This window comes from Anthonomus grandis, chromosome 7 (genome assembly GCF_022605725.1).
Source record: "Anthonomus grandis grandis chromosome 7, icAntGran1.3, whole genome shotgun sequence".
NCBI classification, from domain to species: domain Eukaryota; kingdom Metazoa; phylum Arthropoda; class Insecta; order Coleoptera; family Curculionidae; genus Anthonomus; species Anthonomus grandis.
The window spans coordinates 1,550,080-1,574,264 of NC_065552.1; the positions used below are offsets into that span (position 1 = coordinate 1,550,080).

The 24,185-nt window shown below is 33.8% G+C and overlaps 1 protein-coding gene across 3 annotated transcripts in view; it reads right to left on the bottom strand.

Annotated features, from left to right (window-relative positions):
* LOC126738099 (pre-mRNA cleavage complex 2 protein Pcf11) overlaps positions 1–24,185 on the bottom strand; it is a 67,162-nt gene that overhangs the window by 23,487 nt on the left and 19,490 nt on the right. For 2 of the 3 annotated variants that reach the window (XM_050443246.1, XM_050443245.1), the window contains exons 7-10: positions 17,932–18,739; positions 11,623–11,755; positions 11,345–11,562; positions 5,134–6,531 (exon numbers count right to left, since the gene is read on the bottom strand). In XM_050443246.1, the coding sequence (XP_050299203.1) occupies positions 5,134–6,531; positions 11,345–11,562; positions 11,623–11,755; positions 17,932–18,739 (2,557 nt within the window). The remainder of the gene's footprint in view (positions 1–5,133; positions 6,532–11,344; positions 11,563–11,622; positions 11,756–17,931; positions 18,740–24,185) is intronic. The other variant, XM_050443247.1, reaches the window with a different exon arrangement.

Sequence of the window (24,185 nt, forward strand, 5' to 3'; positions counted from 1 at the left end):
TACTTCCTCCTGCAAAGGGTGGTACCTTGTAACGCTTGCGCCCCCTGTAGTGGACGAACTTTGTGTTCGAATTGTAGTCGGTGACACCTCAAACCTGTTGCCAGCATTCGTCTCCGTAATGTAGAGACCGATACTTGAACTCCCAAGGAATGTTGGTTGTATTATTGATTTAAATGGGTGTATGGATGTTGATTAGTTACATGCCTTATACCGCCTTCTCGCTCTATCATGAAACGAATTATTCTGGAGATAACGAGACACATAACTTTGCCAAACTTTAGCTCTACATTTGAGCCGAATTTAAACAAAAAAAAACTGTTAACATTTTTGTCGAGCAACAAATATGCGACGAATACGAAAGATTAAGGCCACAAAAAAATTTCTTCGTATAAAAACAAGGTAATGCAAACCTTTTGAATCTGTGTATAATTGCATACAATTTTTTTGAGAGATTTGAAGAAAAGTTTCTCAGCTTACAATCTCATAAAGCTTTTCTCTATGAACTAAGTGTATCTTCAATAGAACACGTAATTTTTCCTTGTGATAAAGTTGGCCATTGAGATTCGTTAAGCAAGAAGATTGCAAGCGCATTTGCGAATATACTTTTGAATAATTATTGTAAAAAGTGATGTTTAAAAAAAACATCATTGTTTCTGTAAAACAATGCTGAGTATTTCCTAGTCAAAAACCTGTTTCTAATGCTTATTATTAATATTATTGGAAAGTAGATCATCCTTTTTATTTTTTACTATAGAATTTATTTTTATTAACGTTAAATTGCCGAACTTAATTGGTCAATAAAACGTTACTGTCACATGTTATTTGTTGTGTTTCTTTTAGCCAATTTTGTCAATTGATACCACATTTTCCGACGTTTGTCGCTAAACCCGATTTGCACAGAGGGAATTATTCTTTCGTTGGTCCTTGGTGTGTTTGGAACTGATAGACCATAATCTTCTAAATGATTAAAAAAAAGGAGTCTTCTATCCAGTTCTAGAAGAAAAAATTCTTGTTTTCAGTTACTTTCACTAATGCATCAGTTATTAATAAAGCATCAGCGGCTTCTACACAGATCTATGGTAGAGAAGTTGAAAAACGAACTATTCGTTACTAATACTCGGCAATTCTCGTAGTAACGAATACCGATCTGAATGTTAAATTATTCAGTATTCACTAATTACACAGGTCTACAGCAAAATTGAGGTATCTTAATAAAATTCCTTATTTTATAAGGAAATAGTATATATAAAATTCTTCAAAAGGCTTTTTAGCATAAATATGACAAAAACCAATATTTGAAAAACATTATATTAAAATACTGAACTGTGATTACTATACTGTGTTAATAAAGCAGACTGTTTTTGTTATATTTGTGGTAGTTTTATGATTACAGAGACAGAATATAACCGCATCTGTACGTAATGCGTATTATGTCTACTTTGGAGTGAAACTAGGAGATCAAGACAAATCTTGGGCACCACACATTGTATGTAGGGTTTGTGAAGAAGCTTTAAGGAATTGGACAAAGGATACAAAGTCATTGAGTTTCCATTGAGTCATTGAGAAACCATACTGATGATTGCTACTTTTGTTCCTTCGATTTAAAAGATTTTAAGGACAAGAATAAAAAGCACACTTTATACCCCAATCTAAATTCCGCTATTAGGCCTATTTCTCATGGTCCTGATGTACCCAAACCTGTTCCACCTAGGGAAATTAAAAATGTGTTATCATCTGATTCGGAGCAGTCTGTAGTTGACTCCACTGGCGTCGAATTCACTTCTGAAGATCTTAATTTCCCCAAAGATGCCTCAGAACTTCGTGACAAGAATTTGCTGGCTCCAGGAACATCAACCAGTTTCTACAGAAATCATAAAAAAGATCTAAGCCCATATTTTGTTCAAGAAGGATCCTTTGTAACAATATACCTGAAGTAGTTATAAAGCTAGGAGCTACTTCTTATGAAAAGGAAGAATGGCGACTTTTTATTGACTCTAGTAAAAGAAGTCTAAAAGATGTTTTGTTACACAATGGTAATATGCTAGCCTCCTCTGTTCCTGTTGCTCATTCTGTTCACCTAAAAGAAAATTACGACAATTTAAAACTTCTCTTGGAAAAAAATAAAATACCGGGAACATAACTGGATGCTTTGTGGAGACTTGAAAATCCTCTCAATGCTTCTTGGGCAACATATATACTAAACATGCGTGCTGCCTATAAAATTGGGCTTGATAAAACAGTTTGTCAACGCTCTCGACAAAAACGGAAACTGTTTTAAGTACATTTGTGCAAAATTTCCCCAGTTGTCTGATGCCAAATTAAAGGAGAGAGTAATTTTGTAGGTCCCGATATTAGGGCTTTATGTAGAGCCCAAGACTTTTAAAATTCTATGACGCCTATCGAAAAATAAGCTTAGAAAGCTAAAAAGCTTAGAAAGAAGCTTAGTTAGCTAAAAAAGTTATTGACAAGTTCTTGGGAAATAACAAGGATCTTGACTATAAGAACATAGTCAGGAAAATGTTGGAACTTTTTCGTGTGTTAGGCTGCAACATGAGTTGAAGGTACGCTTTCTATTCGCACATCTAAATCACTTTCCGGAAAATCTTGGGGCAGTTAGCGAGGAACAAGGAGAACGTTTCCATCAAGAGATGGAAAGGCGTTACCAGGGTAGATGGAGTGTATCGATAACAGACTACTGCTGGATGCTACAATGTAATAATCCTCCTAAAATTCACACTAGAAATTCTACAAAACGCAGTTTTCTAACAAAAAGGCGAAGATTTCATTAAGTTAAGCATTAAAATTACGTTATATTTTAAGCATAACTGATATTTTTCTTAAATTAATAAATGTATTTGTATTTATGACTTAGATTATTTATTTTTTGTGATTTGCAAAAACATCTTATGTGATGCATAAAAATGGATGACAAAATTGAAATCAGTGTATCAAATTTATATAAAATCACTTATAAAATTAAAAACATTTCTCAAAAAGTTTGATTTTATAGATCTGTGTTATTACTGGCCCAAATGCAAATATACTAATATGTATATCTTTAAAAGGAATAAGTCAAACTTCATTGGTTGGTCAAGTTGTTAGACCTATTTCCTAAGCAAAATAAATAAATAATATTATTTCAAACGATACTTATTTCTTGCGTTATCCTCTATACGTTTATCCCAAATGAAGAATCAGTGACCACTATTGGTAGGCGTGTAGCGGTTCCATCTTGCAACACAATCTTAAGATGGATGAATAATTTCTCCTAAAGAAGATCCAAAAAAAAATGGTAAGAACTCCTAAAAACGTGGAGCGAGTGAGAGAGTAACCATAAATCGAGAATCCTTTAGAAAATTTCTGCATAAGAACCTAAATTTTTACTCCTACAAATTACAGATTATTAAAGGAAAAAGATTTTGAATATCTTATGGACCTCACTATGAGAATGCAAGTTATTCTGGAGGAAAACTTAGGTCGGCAACTTCTGTGTGACAAAGCTCATTTTCACTTAGATCGAGCAGTTAATAAACAAAATTACAGATACCGGTCTTCTGGAAACCCACGAAATATCCATGAGCGTCCTCTACATTCTAAAAAAGTCACAGTATGTTGTGCAATTAGTCAGTATTTCTTGGAAGAGGCTGGCAGTATCGCTACATTTACGCAGAAAAGGTATAAAGACAAGGAATGTGTGTGATTTTAGCTTTTATTTATGCTTCAACGCTTCCACTGAATGTTGTCCGCAACCTGTGCCCAGGAAAACTCATTTCATGTTTTGGAGATGTGCCTCCGTGGCCTGCAAGGTCTCCAGACCTGCCAATTTGTGATTTTAATGGGGGTATTTAAAGAGTCACTTAAAAGCCTCGTACTCTGATGGAGTTAAAAACGCAATTCGTCTGAGCGTTAATCGAGCGATATTATAGACAATTTCATAAAAAGGAACGAACTTGATGATATTATTTTCCATACTCAATTCAGATTGTCAATGGCATAATATAAGCTTCATTTTGATATAGTATTTTCTTGAAAATTAATTTCAAAATAGTCCTTTTTACCAGTTGTCATCCTGTATTTCTAATGTATTGCGTTTTCAGGGTGTGGGGTCAAGTAAAATCTGAGTTGTTTAAATCTTTTCTCTTAATTGCCAACATTTTGGCCTATATTAGGCCTTCTTCAGGGCGAACAGAAAAAATCAAGGCTTTTCGTTTGCGACTTGAAAGTAGAACATTGGTATATACATCTTTTGATGATTCCATTAAATGTATTGTTTTCGAGGATACAATTTAAAAAAAAAAAGAAAAATCAAACCCAAAAAAATTAGAATCTGTTACATTGTTGCCCAGCATATTGAGGTACTGGTGTGCAAGCAATAAGATTAAATGAATAATATTTAAAACTATGGATTTGAATTTTTAACGTGTTTGCAACTGTGCAATAAAGAGAAAAAGATTGAAACGGCATGGATTTTAATTGGCTCCACACCTCTTAAATCGTAAAACGCAAAACAATTTCACTACATCACTAAAATAACATATTAATTTATATTTTATTCCTATATTGAACAAACGAGTTACTAATAGTGCAGACGTAATTTTCTTTCTCCCAACTTGGGCAGTTAAACCTTGTTGTCCAAAAAAAAAATATAATAAGACAGTTTCAACTTTAACTCGAAAAATGGCAGTTAGTTGGAAAGTTAGGCACCATTTTCAAAAAGAAAAAAATTAATAAAAGACCCGTCGCATAATTTAAATGTAAAGCGGCGCTTTCAGGAATCTTATCGGAAATGTTCGAATGATAAAACCACTTCACTTTAAAGGTGAGTTTTCAGTGTCCAGGTGGCCTCCCCTCGGACAGTTGTTCTAAAACGAATAAAATTTGCGGCTTTAATCAAAATAAGTCTAAAATAAAACACAAAAGGCCTTTTCAAACGGTTTATTGATTCTTTGAAAACTCAACAAAGTTCCTGTAAAAAAAATCCATCACAAAGTATTTTATACATATTAACAAAAGCACAATACGACAGAAGATTCCTCGCGTTCCTTGCAGCGGCCCTAACTTCATCGAAGAGAAACATAAAACCGCAAACTTCCGCACAAAAAACGATAAGAAAAAACTCAAAAAGGTACTTACTCAGTATCGGTTGCGAGGTGGGCGAACTGCTTCGATTATCCGGCGAACCGACCCTCACCTTTTGCACCTCCGGCCTCAGCGGTTCCACCTCGTGCACCTCCTCCGCGTTTTCTTCCCTCGGCGGACTCAGACCGACCTCACCCTCCATATCCTTGATCCTCACGTATCCCGGTTTCACTCCTTTTGGCAGCACACTGAACCTGATGTAGTGTCTCTTGCCGTTTATCACGAAAGGCTTCGGAAGTCCCCCGAACTCCACCTCAAAGGGGACGTCGTTTATCAAGACCCGCTTTAATGCGTCGACGAACTTGAGGGTGCACGACTCGTTTTCCACCACGATCTTTTGCACCTTCCCGTCCAAAAATACCGGAATCATTAATTGGGCGTTCAGGAACAAATTGATTTTGCCCACGACTAAATCGGTGCGTTTTTCTTCGGATATTTTCACTTGCGGCAACGGCCCTTCCAGAGCCACTTTGAGGTTGATCCCGTTTACCACCACGTGGATCGGGAGCCCCCCGAAAAAGCACTCGAACCCCATTTCGTTGATGAAAATCTCCCTGCTGGGCATCCCCAGTTTCACTTTAAAATTATACCCGTTCACCAAACAGTCTTTATAGTCATCACCGAAACTGAGGGCGTAACTCTCCTTGTTGTTAAAGATCACCCTGCGCACCCCACTCTGAAACGAAATCTCCCGAGGGTCATCGTAGTTCAAAAAGATCACAGCCGTGTCGTCGTAGATCCGGATATCCCTCGGGATCCCGTCGATACTGATCGTTTTATTTTCGTCCTGTTGCAAGGTGAGTTCCTGGTTCTCAGGCCCGGGGCTCCTGGACGAGTCGTCATCGATAACGACGAAATCCACGGGGGGTCTTTGGGGTTGCGGAAAAGGTCCGCGCCATCTTGGCTGTTGCTGATGTAGCCAAGGTCTCACCGAGGGTCGTGGGGGTTGTGGAACTTGCGATCTCATTCTGCCTCTCCAGTTGTCCCTCGCGGGCCTAAATTGGCCCCTTCGGGGGTAAAACTGCCCCCCGTTATCCTCCGATTGGGGAATTATGATCGGGTGGATGTTCAGCCGCTCGTCTTTGTCGTTGAAAGGCATCGGAGGCGGTGGGATTTGTCTTGCGGACGGAGACTCTTTCGACTCCGCTACTGAGACATCTAATTCGTCATCGCTGATGCTCTGCAAGGAGATGTCAACGTCCTTTTGTTTCGCTTCTCTCAGTTTGTCCTTTTCGATTTGCATGAAGATTTTGCTCAGTAAGTGTTTGCCTTGCTCGTTGGTCATGTGGCCCGAGTTGATCACTTTTTCCTCTTCCGGTGAAATGGTGATTTTCGGTTGGTGTTTGGGGCGTAAGTCTTGGTCCGTGGTCGGTTGTAGTTTGTTTTTGTGGACTGCAAAATGGAATAAAAACGGTTAGGTTTGTGGTAAATGATTCTAATTTATCTTTTTTAGTCAAGTTTAAATAGTTTATATTTCAAGTGTATATAGAGTCAAATATTGGCTGTTCTAATTATTTTTTGAAAAAAAAATGTATTAGAGTAATTTAAAAAGCACTAAAATCTACAACCAACAAGATAACTTTTAATTTTGTAAGTTTGTTCGTTTAGAAACTATTGGCGAAAATTTTGTCTTTTTTGTTGCCCTGTATACAAAAAAAAGAATATCTCATTTTAAACGTTTAAAAATCAATTGGCATAGATTTTAGCTTTGCATATAGATAGATTCTATAATATGTTTATGAAATTTTACAATGAATCATTATCCTCAAAAATAATCATTATACGAAACTATAGTAAGATAAAACCATGGATTACAAATGAGTCAAAAAAGAGACAAACTTAAAAAAAAAATGGTCAAAAAATAAAGAAAATAGTAGTCAGTACAAGACTTATACTAACACCTTGAGAAAATTACTTATAAAATGCAAGTATGACTATTACAATAGCAAAATAAATGAAAACAAAAATAATAATAAAAAAATGTATAAGTTAGTATCTGAAGCTACAAAGAAATAAAAACAATGATAACATAAATAATTTAAATAACAACGGACAAGGTTTTGAAAATGACAAAAATATGACAGACTATTGCATTGATTATTTTATTAATGTTGGAGTACATATGGCAGACGGAATTGTAAATAGCGAAGTCAATATGGATAGTAAAATTAGTAATAACTGTTCAATTTTTCTATATCCAGTACAAATCAAGGGACTAATCAAAAATATAAATTCTTTAAAAAATAACAGTTCCCGGAAATTGACAAAATACCAAGTAAACTAATAAAAATATTCATGTTTATATATTAAAACCACTTATACATATTATTATAAATTTAATTTTTAAGACCAGTATTATTCCTATCCAATTTAAAACAACTATTATTCCACCAATTTATTAATCAGGAAATAAACATGACATTATCAATTTTAGACCTATAAGTGTTATGAATAATTTTTGTAAGATATTTGAGAAATGTCTTAAAGACAGACTTCTTGCTTTCTTTGGAGAAAACTGCATTATTTCAAAAATTCAGTTTGGATTTGTTGGAAAACTTAGTACTACAGATGCAATATATAAGTTAGTATCAGGAATAACAACCAATATTAACATGGGTAAGAAAAGCATTGCAATTTTCTTAGATTTAGCTAAGGCATTCGACACAGTGCCCCATTCAAAACTACTTAACGAGTTAGAGAATTATGGAATTACAGGCAATGTGTTACAACTATTCGAATCATATCTTAATGACCGCAAACAAATCGTGAAAATTAGAGACACTTTCAGTGAGCCAATGAGCGTAAAAATTGGTGTTCCCCAAGGAACAGTTCCTGGTCCCATATTATTTACCTCCTATCTAAATTCCTTGACAGATCTGGATGTTGATGTTGTTACAATAACCTATGCTGATGATGCTGTTGTGCTTTTCTCATGAGAGACTTGGGAGAATGTGAAAGAAAAGGCACAGAGGGTTTAATAAAAATAAAACACTGGCTAGACCATCATAAATTAACACTTAATTTTAAAAAAATCTAATTACATAGCTTTCTCTGCCTCTGCAGCAAATCGCCCTAGATATTCGTGTATCTGGGTACCAAATTTTGAAGCTGGTATTCAAGAAGTAAATAATACAAAATATTTGGGTATAATAATTGACAAAAACTTGTGACAAAAAAAGTGGGAAAGTCATACAATCAAACTAAAAAATAACATCAGGTATTAATATAGGTAATCAGGTAAATTAATATTTAAATTTTACATTTTAAGAGAAATATTATCTAAAAAATTATTGATAGTAATATATAAGGCATTAGTTGAGTCACTTATACGGTACGGCATTTTGGTATGGGGAGGTCTCTATAACACCACTTTAAACCAACTGAACGTCATACAGAAATATATCTTAAAAATAATTTATAAGAACAAACGTCATGCAACCCATTTATTATTTACAGCGGATGTTCTAAATGTGAGATTTATATATATATTCTATTCTATAAACAAAATAATAAAAACTATATTGACCATCACCAAAATACCAGATAAAATCTCATAAAAATCTGAAGATTCCACAAAATCACAAAAATGTCAATAAACGATTTTTAACATATCTTGGACCTAAAATATATAACTTGTTACCAGTAGATATTAGAAAAATAAAAAAAAATTAAATTTTCTTGAAAAAATCTTATATAGTCACCAACTACACAATTTTTGAAAATCTGTTTTAAAAAAAAAAGAAATTTGATGTATATGTATAGAATAGGTGTAGGTTTAGTTTTAGTTCATAATGATACAATTAAAAATTTATTAAAATTGGTATTATTTGAATACACTCTAATAAGTTTTAATAGATTTATATCGGCACATACAGCTGTTCATTCAGCTAGGTGGTTTACAAAAAATATATATTTGTGGGTATACCTTACTATGATTGTAATGCTATTTATTGCTAATAAATTTAATCTTATTATTATATACACAAAGAAATATAGATTCAAATTGAATATTTTAAATATTAATATCTTAAAACATTGAAAGGCTAGAACCAGTAAACAACAACTTTATTCAACATGTTTAACAATAGTAAATCGAGTTCAACATGTACACACGGTCAAGGGAGGGTGTTTTGTTTACAAACATATTCATCAATTCTCCGTTGTCAAGTTTACACACATTTTCAAAAAAGGAAATTTTCAGCTATAAATCAACACATGTAATAATGTTAATTTAACTTATTGATGTTAGATTTTGGATTCAAAATAAAAAGTAGATATACTTAGTTTGGATCGTCAGGAAATAGTGTCTTTCTCCTGTAATGTGTCTAATTATACCCGAAAAACATCATTTCATTCCTATCCTCTTCTTATTTTTAGACTGAGATAGGGATTTTATAAATTTAAACTATATTTGCATGGTAGCTTTTCAAGTATTCTGGCCAATATATTGTATAGAGTCTACCAATAAGAATGATATAAGTTTAAATTGCTAAAAAATAAAAACGAATTGGTTAATTTCTATGATTGATGTTTCATGTTGTAGTTTATTATGTAACATTATGTTTTAAACAAAATATCATTAAGATGTCCACCTCGGCTACGGCGGCAGACGTTTAAACGATGAACCCAATTTTCAATCACTTTTTCTAACAAGTTGTTTCTAACAATTTTGCGTATTGACAACGCCACTAAGATAAAAATGGACTTCATCTGAAAAGATGATTTGTTTCCCAAAATCGGCATATTGTTCCAACTGCAACAGGGCCCAGTCGGTAAGCGTTCTTCGCAAACCATGGTCAGCAGGCTTCAATTCTTGAGTTAGAACCATCTTATATGGATGTAGGCCTAAGTCTTTCTTCAAAATGCGCCACAGGGAGATTGGTGAAATGCCTAATTGCTGAGAACGGCGCAAAACAGACACATTGTTATTCGCGCCAACACTTTCTCTTGCAGCGGCGATATTTTCTGCGGTCCTTTCATTTTTTTGTCGCGTTGGTGGCTTATTATCCAGAAGAGTGTACTCCCGTTCAAACTTATTAATTGTGAGCCTTATTGCAAGCTCAGAAGGCCGTCGACGATGGCCAAAATCTTCTCTAAGAGCACGATAACAGGCTCTAACCGATTGCGCATTTTCGTAAATACCTCTTCACGATAGCTATACGTTGCTCTTGACTTAAACGATTCATGATAAATGTCAAAATATACTTAACACAACTGACGCTTGATCCGCGTTTTGACACATACCATTTTGCGTACATGGCCCACTATCACTTCTATTGGTAGACCCATTATAATATAAAAAGTATCCTGTCACAATTGTATAGTTGGTTTAATAATTGCATTATATAACAATATAATTGCAAGTAAAACTTTTGTATTCGATATATAAAACCTAGATTTTTGAGAGCTTTTTAGACAATGTTTTCTATATGAACGTCGAAGAGCAGTTTGGAATCCAATTCCACACCCAAATCCTTAATACACTGCTACATAATGTCAAGATGATTTCTTTCACATTTTTAATGTGTTTGAACCGGTTCGTTTTTCTGGGTTATTAAATAACTTATTTAAGGTACCGTACCTTTTAAACTTAAAAAAAACTCAAACTGCAAGGCGAGAAAATCTGATACCTTCTTAATTGTTACGATAAGAAAATCAATGGAATATGCAAGAAATTAACAAATTGTAAAAACATTGACTAATGTCATTTAAAAAAATTAAAAACAAAACCGGTGCCAAATGAGAACCTTACGATATTTCTGAGAGCGATTCGTTACTACTAGTAGGTAATTTTTAATGAGTTTGAGTAGGATCCCGTGCACACCGAAATTCTCCAATTTTATGGAAAGTGTAGGATGATGACTAAGCAAGGAAAGTATTCCTACAGGCACAACTTGAGCTATTTTCCAAATATTAGGCAAAATGTCGCTGGACAAACATTGGTTATACCAGATATGCTAAGCCTCTTACAAACATACGAGTTACTAACAATATTTTTCTCCGATATTAAAATAAGACATATACTGGCTATCTTCAGTTGTTTATTAACAACTCCCTTTAAATAATTAGTCCGCAAGCATTAACAACATAATTAAATCGTTTTAGATTATTGAGTAAAATGAATAAAAAAAAATGCTTTACTACAAGGATTGGTAGATTTTGTTCTTTTCCCAAAACAATGAACCCAACAATAAACAGTACTTACATGATTTGCTTAAGACTTTATCCCTATTGGTGGCGTTGGCCAATTTGGCCCTAATCGCATCAAAATCGTTCCTTTTCGACGGACTCTGACCCTTTTCCGCAACAGGTTCCGAAATCGGACTCTTCTTGTCCGACGATATTATGGGGGGAGGTGGGGTCGGAGGCCTGTTTGCCGTCTGCGGGAGTTGCCGTAAGTCGGTGTCTTCGTTACCAAATAACCTGAAAGATGTCGCGGCATAAGTATGATGAAATTTTCTCTGTTATCGAGTATGTACTTACACATCGAAACTTTTACTCTTTTTAGAGGGTTGGTCCGAAGATTCGGTGGAGGCGCGTTTTTTGCTTGTCGCGGGGGGTAGTTGCCTTAAGTCAATGTCCATGGATGAGGTGTTATTGGAGGTTCTGTCTGGGGCTGAATGTTTAAAAATGGAAACGTTATTTCGACTTATTAACACATCAAGCATTTAAACTATAGCACTCTTACAGCCGTTTGCACCGACTTTTCCTTATGTGACCATTAACAAACACACCCCTAAAATTTCCAGTACAACATGACAACAACGCATTTTATTTAGGAATTTTGATGTTTATAGTTTATACAGTATACTCGCGGTAACGTGAACTTACGATTTTATGAACAACTCATTAATGTGAACACCAATATTTTTCTATGTTAATTCTATAGTGTGAACAAACCCATATTTCGATAATGTGAATTTTAAGAAATCTTTAGTAATCCTGTGTAGACTTGTCTAGGCTTGTTAGTGGATATTGGGTTTACGCATTTGAAACGTTGTTTGGTCATTTAGTTGATGTTTATTAGATAAGAGAGAGTGTCGCATCTTGCGCAGTGGCCTTCTAAAATGGTTAAAATTAATAAGAAGTGTTTAACTCTTTATGAGAAATCAAAAATGTTGGAAGAGCACAAAAATGATATGAGCACTAACAAATAAATATCAAATAGCAAAATCAACTATTTGTGCAATTAAAAATAAAGAAAAAAAATTCTAAAAGTTGTTGGAGAGAGTTTAAGACCTAAAAAAATGCACTTTAAAAAGCGCAATAAACCCCAAGATGGAAACTTTGCTGTATAAATGGTTTACCAAACAGCGTGAACGAAATATGCCAGTTACGGGTGATGTGCTTAAAGAAAAGGCTCTAGATTTACATAGAAAATTAAAACTCAACGATAAATTTAATGCAAGCGATGGATGGCTTCAAAAATTTAAATGGCGATATGGTATAAGGCTGCTTAAAATTGCAGCTAAAAAGTTGTCCTCGCAGCCTCACCTTGTAAATCCCTTTATTGAAGGCTTAAGAAAAAAGATGAAGCAGCTTAATCTTAGTGAAGATCAAATTTATAATGCAGATGAGTAGTGTTGTAAAATGCTCGAGAATTTATTTTTCGAGAACGTTCCTCGAGCATGAACGAGCACGAACGAGAATTTTCAGCACATACGAGCATAAATGAAAAAAATGCAAAGGAAACATATTAGGAAAATATCTGAAATTAAAAATGTTTGTGTTTATTTATGTTCTATTTATTAAGTTAAACTTTCAAACAACCTATTTAGGAACTCTCCTCCGAACTATCCTCTCCCTCCTCGCGCTCGCTTGATTTTAAATCACTCAGAATTTCCGCGTTAAATCAAATTCAGACTCGTCAGACTCAGAGGAATCATCTTCAATGGTATTAATTTCGGCCCCAGATTTGGTAGTGATTTTTTTTTTTTTTTGATTTCTGATTCGTGCTCTTGAGAATAAACGTCACGAAAAAACTCGTGAACGTTCGCGAACGTTCTTCGAGAATAAACGGGAACGTTCCATTGCTCACAACACTACAGATGAGATGGGTTTATATTGGAAGTTATTGCCAGATAAAACCTATGTTGCAATTTTTGAAAAAACGGCGCCTAGTCTAAAAATAGCTAAACAAAGAATAACTCTTTTGGGGTGCACAAATGCTACAGGATCAGACAAACTAACGCCTTTAGTACTAGGAAAAGCAAAATCACCCAGATGTTTGAAAGGATTTGATAATCCAGTCATCTATAAAAGCACTAAAAATGCCTGGATGACGCAGGAAATTTTTAAAAATTGGTTTTTTAAGCATTTTGTTCCAGAGGTAAGTGAAAGTTTTGTTTGCTTTTTAATTTTTTTAAGACTAAATTGGGTTTTTAGGTTAAATCATTTTTACAAAGCAAAAACCTTCCTTTAAAAGCCGTTCTCCTGTTAGACAATGCCCCTTCGCATCCACCGGCAGAATAATTCAAAAATTCTGATGGACATATTTTTGTTGTCTACATGCCCCCAAATGTTACACCATTAATTCAACCATTAGACCAAAATGTTTTGCGAATAACCAAACTATTTTACAGAAACTATTAAGTTCAATTGTATCAAAGGGTCAAGGAGTAGCTGAGGCCCTAAAAGTTATAACTTTAAGAGATGCTATTATGCAATTGCATATGGCCTGGCAAAAAATAGAGCCTTCAGTAATTTCAAAATGTTGGAATAAGATTTTGGGAAAAAATTTGGAGGAGGATGACCTACCTTTAGCTCGACTAAAAGAGATGTGGGAAAATGATGTTAGAGCAGCTGCAGTTAATGAAACCATTACATTGCTTCAAACAATTGAACAGGTATTATTTAGTGCTCGTTACTCCTTTTAATTTTCGATTTTTGGAAATTAAAAGAAGAAAGTCTGTAATAGTTTTAGAATTTTATTGAGATATGATTGTTTTTAGATTGATTATAATCCCAAAGACATTGAGAAATGGAATACAGACGCAGTGGAGGAAAATCTCGATAGCAATGATTCAGAAGATAGTGACTGCGAGATATTAACTTTTGAAGAAAAAAAAGTTACTCATTTGGAGGCTCTTGCAGCCTTGAAAATTGTCACACAATGGGCTAATCAAAACTATGTCGACATAAAGGACATTATTACACTAAAAGGTTTAGAAGAAAAGGCTGTAGCCTTAAACCTGTCGCAAAAAAAGTGCAAACAAAAATTACAATTTTTTTTTAAATAAAACTTTTGTATAATGCTTAAAACTGTAATAAATAAATACAAACATAAATAAAGTACAATGTAGTTCCCTTTTATTTTAATTTTAGCTATTTCTAATATAATCTCCATAATGTGAACATTTCAGTAATGCGAACTAGGTCGAAATTTTTTGAGTTCACATTAACGCGAGCCTACTGTATTTATTATTTTTTATCTCATGTCATAAAACTGAAAAGAAATTTCTGGTACCGTTTTTTTCTTTTTGCACTTTCATTAATTATACATTAAAAAGATTTTAATGTATAATTTTGGTTTGGTTTACCATGACTGACGAAAATAAGAGGAAAAGGTTCGTAAATTTTACTATGAGGGGACAGAATCTACAGTTTTCCATGGCATTAAAATATACAAATATAATCGAAAACAAGCAGACGAATGCAAGTGCAAATTCTGAAAAGAATGAGCACTTTATTTTGAGTTAATTTTTATTAATTTTAAGAGTTTTTTTAAAAGTGTATTTGTACTTTAGTGAAAGTGGCAGACTATATACCTAAGTACTTGGGAAGTACTATTTTCTTAATTATAATTAAGTATTTTTTAATGTTTAACTATTAAGGAGGTAAGATCGTTTTAATTCAAATTAATTGAACATAATATTTTTTATTAGTAAGCTGCATTAACTCCACTTGATTAAATGTCTGCTAAATTATCATTGTTGAATGTAATTTTTGATCTTCAGTTAGAACTCTTAAGTAACTTTTGAAGTGAGGAGACAATTCTGATATCTATTTAAAAACTTTCAAGTACCTAATTAAAATCGTAATTTATTACTCATAAAATCCTTCATAAAAAACATTGCGAAATATATAATAAGTTAGTGGCTTTAGAAGAATTAAAAAGGAAGCAAATCGCAAACCATGGTAACTGGTTAAGTTGTGTACAAACACTATCAATATATTTTTTTCAATTTTAACTTTTTACTTATTCCAAAATTCCCAAAATGGTTAACAAAATCTTAAAAGACCATTAAGGAAGCGTAGTGTCCACTAAAAAGTGGTGCAAAGCGTCAAAATCGCTAACGGTACTTTAAGGGACAAGGGTCTCATAAGAAAGTCGGTTCAATAACGGCTGTTAGCTTATCACGGGTGGGTTTTATTAAATAAACTAATCAAAAGTTAAACATTAATAAATGGAAATCAGCCTTATAAGAAACTGACTTTTAATTCGTAATATAACCAATTTTTCCAGGGAGTTTCATGTTGTACCTATGAAGGTTATTTCCGCTCATATGGGTACACTTATTTATAGTTAAGCAAACTACTCTAAAGGGTTGTAATTACAAGGAAACTTATGGAGAAGCTCATCAGCTTTCATATGAAACCAAAATCAGTACGTAAGATTTCAAGATATAAGATGTTTGTAAAGCCGTTGACGGTATCAAGACCTTTTGCATCCTTGAAAAAACTACCCAATAACTCAAAATCTGTTGTAGTTACAAGGAAGCTCGTAGAAATCTTTTTGGTAAATAAACTCGTGAGTTTTTATAGGCAATTAACACCATTAAAATCTTTACATGAGGTTTCAAGATACTTTAGATTTTCTTGAATTTATTAACGAACTACTCAAAAACGATTGAAACTACAAGGAAACTTTAAAGAACTTTTTTGGTAGAGAAATTCATAATCTTTTATACGAAACTAAAATCTAAACGAGTTTTCAAGATATTTAGATTTACGTACAGCCTTTGACAGTATGAATTTTTTAATGAATCCACTGAAAAACTGGTCTATAACTCGAAAACTTTTATATTTACAAAGAAGCTTACAAGCATCTGTTTGGTAAAGAAATTCATCGACTTTCGGGTGAAACTAAAATCAGTCAAATCATTGCTTATGTTTTCAAGATATTTAGATTATTATAAAGCTTTTGACAGTATCAAAATTTTTTTAACCCATTGAAAAACTACTCAATAACTCCAAAACGGTTGTAGTTACATGGAAACCTGCGAGATCATTTTTGGTAAAGAAATTAAAAAAATCAATAATATCGTTATATGAGTTTTCAAGATATTTAGATTTTTGTAAAGCCTTTGACAGTATCAAGATTTTTTCGATCTATTGAAAAACTAGTCGTTAACTCCAAAACGGTTGTAGCTTCAATGAAACTTAAAAGAACCTTTTCGGTAGAGAAACTCATTGGCTTTCATATGAAACCACAAAATGGTATCATGAATTTTCAAGATAATTAGATGATTGTAAAGCCTTTGATGGGATCATTTTTTTAATTACTCAATACTTGTAAGAGACTTTTTTGGTAAAGACACTCATTGGCTTTCATATGATAGCAAAATCAATTAAATTGTTAAAAGATTTTTCAAAATATTAAGATTTTTGTAAAGCCTGTAAGATTTTTTTTGAATGAGTGGATAAATGCTTTTTCCGCTATATGGAATAGCCTCTAATTATGGAAGAAATTTCATGTTTTCTGAACAGCTAGAGCATGTGAATTATTTATTTTCATTACATCACTCAACAGAGAAACTCCAATAATAGAGTGGAAACGATGTATATAAACATGAAATCATCTTATCAAAATGAAATTAATATTATAATCAATTATTAATAAATATATAAAAAAGAAGAAAACAAGATTATCTAAACTAAGCGAATTCTTTTAATTTCGGCTAGGCTACAGTTAAATATATCGCATTGATTCGGTATATAGTTAGTTGTACGTATTGCAAGCTCTACGTATAGCCGAAAATTTTGTAATGTTGGTTCGAGGTATTGAAAGGTAAAAAGTTTGAGAAGTGCGAGCTGATAGCCGAGGAGTGTGTAAATTTAGAAGTTGCAAGATCTCTGGTGAGTCAATTACGCTATTAATTAATTAATGTAATAACTGTAAATCTGCCTAATCCCTTCTTTCCTGTAAGGATTTTACCTGAAATCTTTCATGCAAACGATCATGTGAGAAACCGATTTCCAGGTACACTCTTTCGCATTTAAACCAAAGGAATTTTCGCTGTATATTTTCAAGCTCTTGAATATGGTTCTGATAATGTTGCGACCAGACTTGGGAAGAATATTCCAAAATTGAACGAACATAGATAAAGTACAGAAGTTTTATGCTAGAGATATTATCAAAGAATGGAGAGTTCCTGACAACAAAACCCAGCATTTTATAATTTCTTTTTATGATATGAAAACTAAATGAAAGTGAGCTATCAAAAATTACTCGTTAAAGTGAGCTGATCTTGGTAGTGTCACATTATCAATTTTGCATTGGTAAGTAACACAGTTCTTTTTTTAAGGAGTCGGTAACCACAAGGCATTTATGCAAAAGATCGTAGGAAAAAAAAAATCTGAAAAAAATGCCAAGAAAAGTTGAATTTCAAGGGCAAATTACATCTTAAAGATATCTGTTTTAACATATCTGGAGGCCTATGGATATAAAATAGGAATTATCAAAACTTTGTAAAGTCTATATGAGATCTGCCTTTTACAGTTTGGATTATAATGAAATGATGCTAGAAAAGTGCTACTTGATTAACATGTAAATAAATAAACAAAACTTACAATTTTTCATCCTTGGCGAGTTCTCCCTAGAGCCGTCCTTCTCCTGCTGCTGCTGCTGCTGTTGCGCCTCCCTAAAATCCTCGTCCTGCACCACAACAGGACTATCATTCAAATTCCTTCTCATATAATTCCTATTCTTGTTTTTGACACTTTTAAACCCACTATCGTTACCCTTAAATGCGTCGACGCCTCCCTCTTTTTTACGGCTATTCTCAACGAAATCCGCCTTTTTGGTCAACCTCTCGCGCTTACCCCCCACCCCGACCTCGTCGAAGCCGTCTTGAGACCGTTTGCTATCCTTCTCTCGCCTTTTATCGCGTCTATTGCGCCTACTCGACGACTTACCGAGGGTGTCGGTCGAGGAGCCGGTCAAACTGCCGCTAGAACTCGAATGTAACGACGAACCGTCGTCGGAGGTTCTAGCGGCGATTTTCGGCTGATCCACCGCCAGCACCACCGGCCCAATTTCCGGCGCCTGAGGAGGTAACGGCGACGAAACGCGATTAGACTTGTGATGTCTCGACTTTTTATTATTAGACGATGTTAAACGGGGATCTTTAGGAACACTACTACTCACTTTACTCGTTACATTTTTATTATTGTTTTCAGTTATTTTTTGACTAGCAGTTGTAGCTACAGACGATCCGGGAGTGACGACGATCGCCGTGCTCGCCGGTTTCGGCTGTTGCTGTTGGCGCTGTTGCCGTAACAGCCGGGGATCTCGGATCGGGCGTACGGCTGCGGCCAATGCGGGATTCACCGGGTTGATTCTCGGCTGTTGGCTCATTCTTTGGTTCATCGCTGTCGCCTGCAATGAAACGATACGAGTTCAGACTAACAGGATATAGAAAGATCTTTTGTTAGCTGATCTAAAGAACACAAGTGTGGACAAGAAAGAATCTAGTAATACAATAAACTTGTATGCAATCTTAAAACATTGAAAGGCTAGAAATAGTTAACAACAACTTTGTTTGAGTTCAACATGTGCTTAGGGGCAAGCGAGGTGTTTTGTTTACAAACATATTCACTGATTCTGTGTTGTCAAGTTTACACACATTTTCAACAGAGGAAATTTTCAGCTATGCAGGGTGTGCTATTTGCCATGTGTGACTATTGCCATTTTCGAAACTATAGGAGATACGAGGGCGCTTGAATTCGAAAAAAGTCTGAGAACTGTAAATCTAGCCTAATCAACACCTACTCAAAGACAAGGCCTTAGTGCTTGGCGCGTGACGTCATCGATGTGGGCCACCGATTTTTAAAAACCAAGGGATTTCATATGCTAATATCTCAATATTTGGCTTATTTTAAAAAATGCTAGGAATAGAATAGAGTTCAGGAAACATTTAAAGGCATGTTTTAGTTCTGGTTGAATGTCAGGTTAAATATTATGGTGTAATATTAAATGCAGACTCCCAACTCTCCTACATCTGCGCCAAAATTCAACATACGTATTAAGGTATTTTTTTATACCATTAAGTATAAAAAAATGTTATTATATACACATAAATACATATATTGACTTTAAAAGCTTAAAAGGCTTAGGTATACTCCAGTTTATGTAATTTTTTAATTGCAGAAAAAGAAGCACATTTTTTCTTCGAGGTGTCAAAATCAGGAAAATAAAATTTTTGGTCTGGTTTAGAGTTAAGCCAATTATTAAATACACATTTAAGTAAGTGAACTGTGTCAAATAGGTAAAATAATGGTCTCTGATTATCTATGGGATGAGGATAAACAATGCTAAGTTGGTCTGCAGTTGAAAAATGACTAATGGCTTTCCCGTTAATGGCATTATTATCACACTATTAAAAAACTATGTACCCAATCTCCTCTAAATTTTCAATAATTGTCTTAATAAAATTATAAAGTATGTCTGATGTAATTTTGGAGATGGGAGCTATGTGAACTACTTCCTAAAAGCTGGAACACACACTTGTAATCATAAAAGTAAATGCCGTTGAAGCTAGAGACTTATTATTGACTGATGTTCCAGTGATATTACCGCCTTTATAGTCCATGTAAGGGTCAATATGAATTTCATCAAAAAAGAGTGTCACAAATCTCATGATCCTTTAGTAAACTAAACACATTTCAGGCATAAGTTAAAAACATTTTTTTTTTCATCTATGTGGGGATCGGTCATGTGTTTACAAATACCCATTATAGTTTGAGGATGTGGTAAAATTAGGGATCCATAATCTCTTAAATACTTGTATGCATGAGGACTAATAGTATAGATTATAGAAGTCAAAATTATTGTACTACTTGAATATCTGTACCTTTCCTTTGCAGTTGTAAACAAAGCTAATTGTTCACAAATAAAATCTAAAGAATGCACTATTTTGTTGTCTTCAATGTTTTTAAAACTTTTTAGTATGTTTGACACAAAATGGAACACACATTTCATTTTATTTATGTCATTTGATGGTTTGGCGTGATCGAGAATAGTATTGCCAAGGGTATTGGTAGCAGTCTCGGTAGCAGTATTTGTAGGTGGCAGATTTAAGTCACAGTCGGGGTTGTCATTATTGGTAACATTTTCCTTCAAAGACAGGGTAATCATAGTAAGGTCTATTGCTTCAAGTATTGCATATAAATCATCTAAACTATGGGAAGTATATGAAGTTTTAAATTTTGATGTTAAAAAAGTTTCAAAAATTTCAGTCATGGTTTTAGTAATTCTATTGTAAAAATTTTACCTGTGTTGGAATCTTGAACTTAATATGTATAATAAAACGTATAAATAAAGAGTACTTTATCTTTATTATACTACCTTCAGGAAAATGAGCTTCACATACTTTGGTGTTATTTGTGGGCTCAAAGTCATCTCTGTGTATGTCTTTTACCCATTTTCCCCTTAGATTTAGGTATATCCTTAGGAAAACCGAAGACATGCACTTTAGGTCCGTTTTTATAGTTTCCGTTACAACCCGGAACACAACACATTTAAGGCATATTTACACCCTGGTATAAACTACAAGCCGAACTAGGAGAAAAACATTAAATTAAACACGAACTGAACTATTAAAGTCTGATATAAACAAATAAAACCGCGGCGCGCCGGAGACCCGGTTTTTCAGAGGATTTTTCTAGTCCGAAAGTACGATTTTGCGATTTAAAAGTACGCGAAGAGTTTACATAAATATAACATACACGTTTCGCGGAAATAAACTGATTTTAGAAAAAAAACACAAAAATGAGCTAATGTTTACTGCGGATCTCGTCAGAAATACTGGCAACAACAGAACATAAATATAAACAACCTAACCTCTCATTTCATCAGGTGGCACAGCTAGTAGATGCGCCGCTGTCAGATTTATATAGAAAGAACTCCTATTGGCAAGTAACAAGGTATTAGATAAATGATAAAATTTGAAAAAATGAAAGTTTAAATTATGAAAAGAGAAATAAGGATGCACTCTTTTTTTTTAACTAAATTGTAAAGTAAGAGCAGTTAAAGATATAGATTTAATTATTTTAAGATAGTAATAGAGCATCCTAATGTTCACGGCAATCTGAAAAGTCTGGCAGCGTTGCAGGCAGCCTTCCGCGGACGAACAACGGCAGCGTCAACAGCCGAATTCATCTGAAAATCAACCCGAAGTGCATGGCCCAAACGCGTGACGTCACGAGCAAAATTTTTTGGAGCGCTTTGTCCTTTTGTAGAGGTGTTATTGGCCTAATCCCGTCTTTCCTGTAAGGATTTTACCTGAAATCTTTCAAGCAAACGATGATGTTAGAAGCCGATTTCCGGATACACTCTTTCGCATTTAAACCAAAAGAATTTAAGAAATTTTCGCTGTATATTTTCAAGCTCTTGAATATGGTTCTGATAGTACAGAGAGCAGACTTGGAAAGAATATTCCAAAATTAAACGAACATAGGTACAGGTACAAGTACAGGAGTTTAATGCTAAAAAAGTCGCCAATTTATCTTTTATTCTAAATCCTTTTACAGGTATGTAATATGTTTATTAGTTCGTGAATTACAGGGTGATTTATAAAAAACGTCAAATTTTATTATAATTATTATTTCCAAAACTATTGATTTTAGAAAATTACTTTCAATTGCAAGGTTTTATAATTTTTTGTGCTCTACAAAACTTCACCTTTAATTTTTTTTTAAGTATCTTGGCCACGGCTATCAGTTTCATTTTTTTTTAAATACGGACCTGTATTTTTCATAAATTATTTTAAAAGCACTTTTTATTTCCTATACGTTTCCCAATGTTTCGACGTCTTAATAACGTCGAAGAATGCGGGCCTGAATTTTTTTAAATTGTAAACTAATTACTTATTAAAACAGTAAGTTTATCTTATTATAAAGTTTATCTTTTTAGTTATAAACGCTAAAATAAGATAAAAGTGGTAATATTAATAATAATTCCACTTTAGACACAAAATGACTTGGTTGTTTAAATAAGCTTAAAAGGGTGTACACTGTGTCCCATTTTGGATGAGATTGCAGGGTATCTGTAATTTTTTGCGGTTTTCGCGACCCTGTATCACTTTTTTTTTTAAACTTTTAAAGCCACAAGCAGAAATATTCCAACTACTTTTGTTCCTGAAATACAGGTCGAACACGAAAATGTTCACTTTTTGAGATGTTATTTCTTAGGCCCTGCATAGGATAAAAAAAAAATTAAAACTGCTTATAATAGAAATTTTTACATAAAAGTCAAGGGCGTATTTAAAAAAAAATTTACAGCACTGTTTTTAAGATTGGGCACAAACTTGGCATTTTTTAAATGAAACACCCTATATATTCTAACGTCAAATTTTTGCATTTTTTTTTCTGAATACATTGATGTATTACAACCTAATTTTTACTAAATTTTAGCTTCAAAAATGATGTTTGTTGCATTCATGGATACTATATAAGCATTGCATAAGTCACAGAGTCAATACAAATCATTAATGATGGCTGAATAATTCAAAATTTTTTAAAAGCATGATATTATAAAATGTTTAAACCTTTCTAACAAAAAACTCGAAGCAGCACTGCAATTATATTTAAACATGTAAAGAATCAACTTATTTTATTTTGTTAAAAAATAAAAAAGATCTTATTAGATTTCCAGAAAGATGTCAGCCATCGCGGGCTACTGTATTCCGTTAAAATCCAATCCAGAGTATCAAAAACAAAAGTGCAAAAAAAAATTTAAAAAAAAAACAAATTTAAACCGTATAAGGTAAATATTGTTCGAGAATTGCATTCTGACGATCGACTTAAACGATTGGAATTTTCTTATTGGTTTTTAACCAAATCTAACGAAGATCTGGATTTTGCAAAAGAGGTAATATGATCTGACGAATCCCATATAAGCGGCATATTTAATAATATAATAATACAAGATATTGGTATTAAGAAAACCAACATATTACTTTTGAATGGCAGCAACGAGGCTGATTGGGTTTTAGTGTTTCATGTTTTGTACTGGGCACTAAAATTATATGTACAATTTTTGAGGGTAGCTTAACCCTTTGTGTGCTAGTGTGCCTGCGGTGAGGACACTTACAAATTAATTTTTACTGACGGTCGCTCAGTCGCGTGTCGCTCCTCTAAATTTAAGCGCCGATAAGAGTCCAGTATTATTTGGACAGTTGGCATATTAATGTTCGCATGTGGTATTGTTGTGGTAACAAGTTTCCTTGTTTTTTGGCTGTTAGATCAGTTTTTGGGACCATGGGTGGTAAGATTTGCTTTTATATTAGAAATAAAATATTCAGGATGATATTTATGTTATCGCTAGAATGCAATTTTGAGAAAAAGGTATTAGTTTTATAGAAAATATATGGTGTGCTCAGGGCGGTGACACCAGTCTCTTAGGCAAATAATTTTCTTAAAATTTCATGAGTATTTTTTTAACGTTTTTTTTATAGGATTTTATTTTTATTTACAGATTAATTTTATGTGACCTTTTAATGACCTGTATGATTATTTGGAAGAAATTCCTTGTGACAACATTAGCGAGTTAGGAGATGTTACTGAAGATGAGATTGAAGGGGACGCAGAAATAGTAGGCCCAACGGCAGCGGCGTCGCTAGCAACTGATTTGTTTGACATAGAAAATATGCCTATTATATTTGGGAATGATACTTTGTCCCAAGATGCTGACTTAGCCGAATGGAGCAGTGAGGATGAGCTACCTTTGTCACTAATACGAGCCCAGGAAATTCGCAAAAAAACTATATGGACTAACTCCAACTCACACTGTGTTCAAAATTTTAAAGAATTTGGAGAAGAAATAG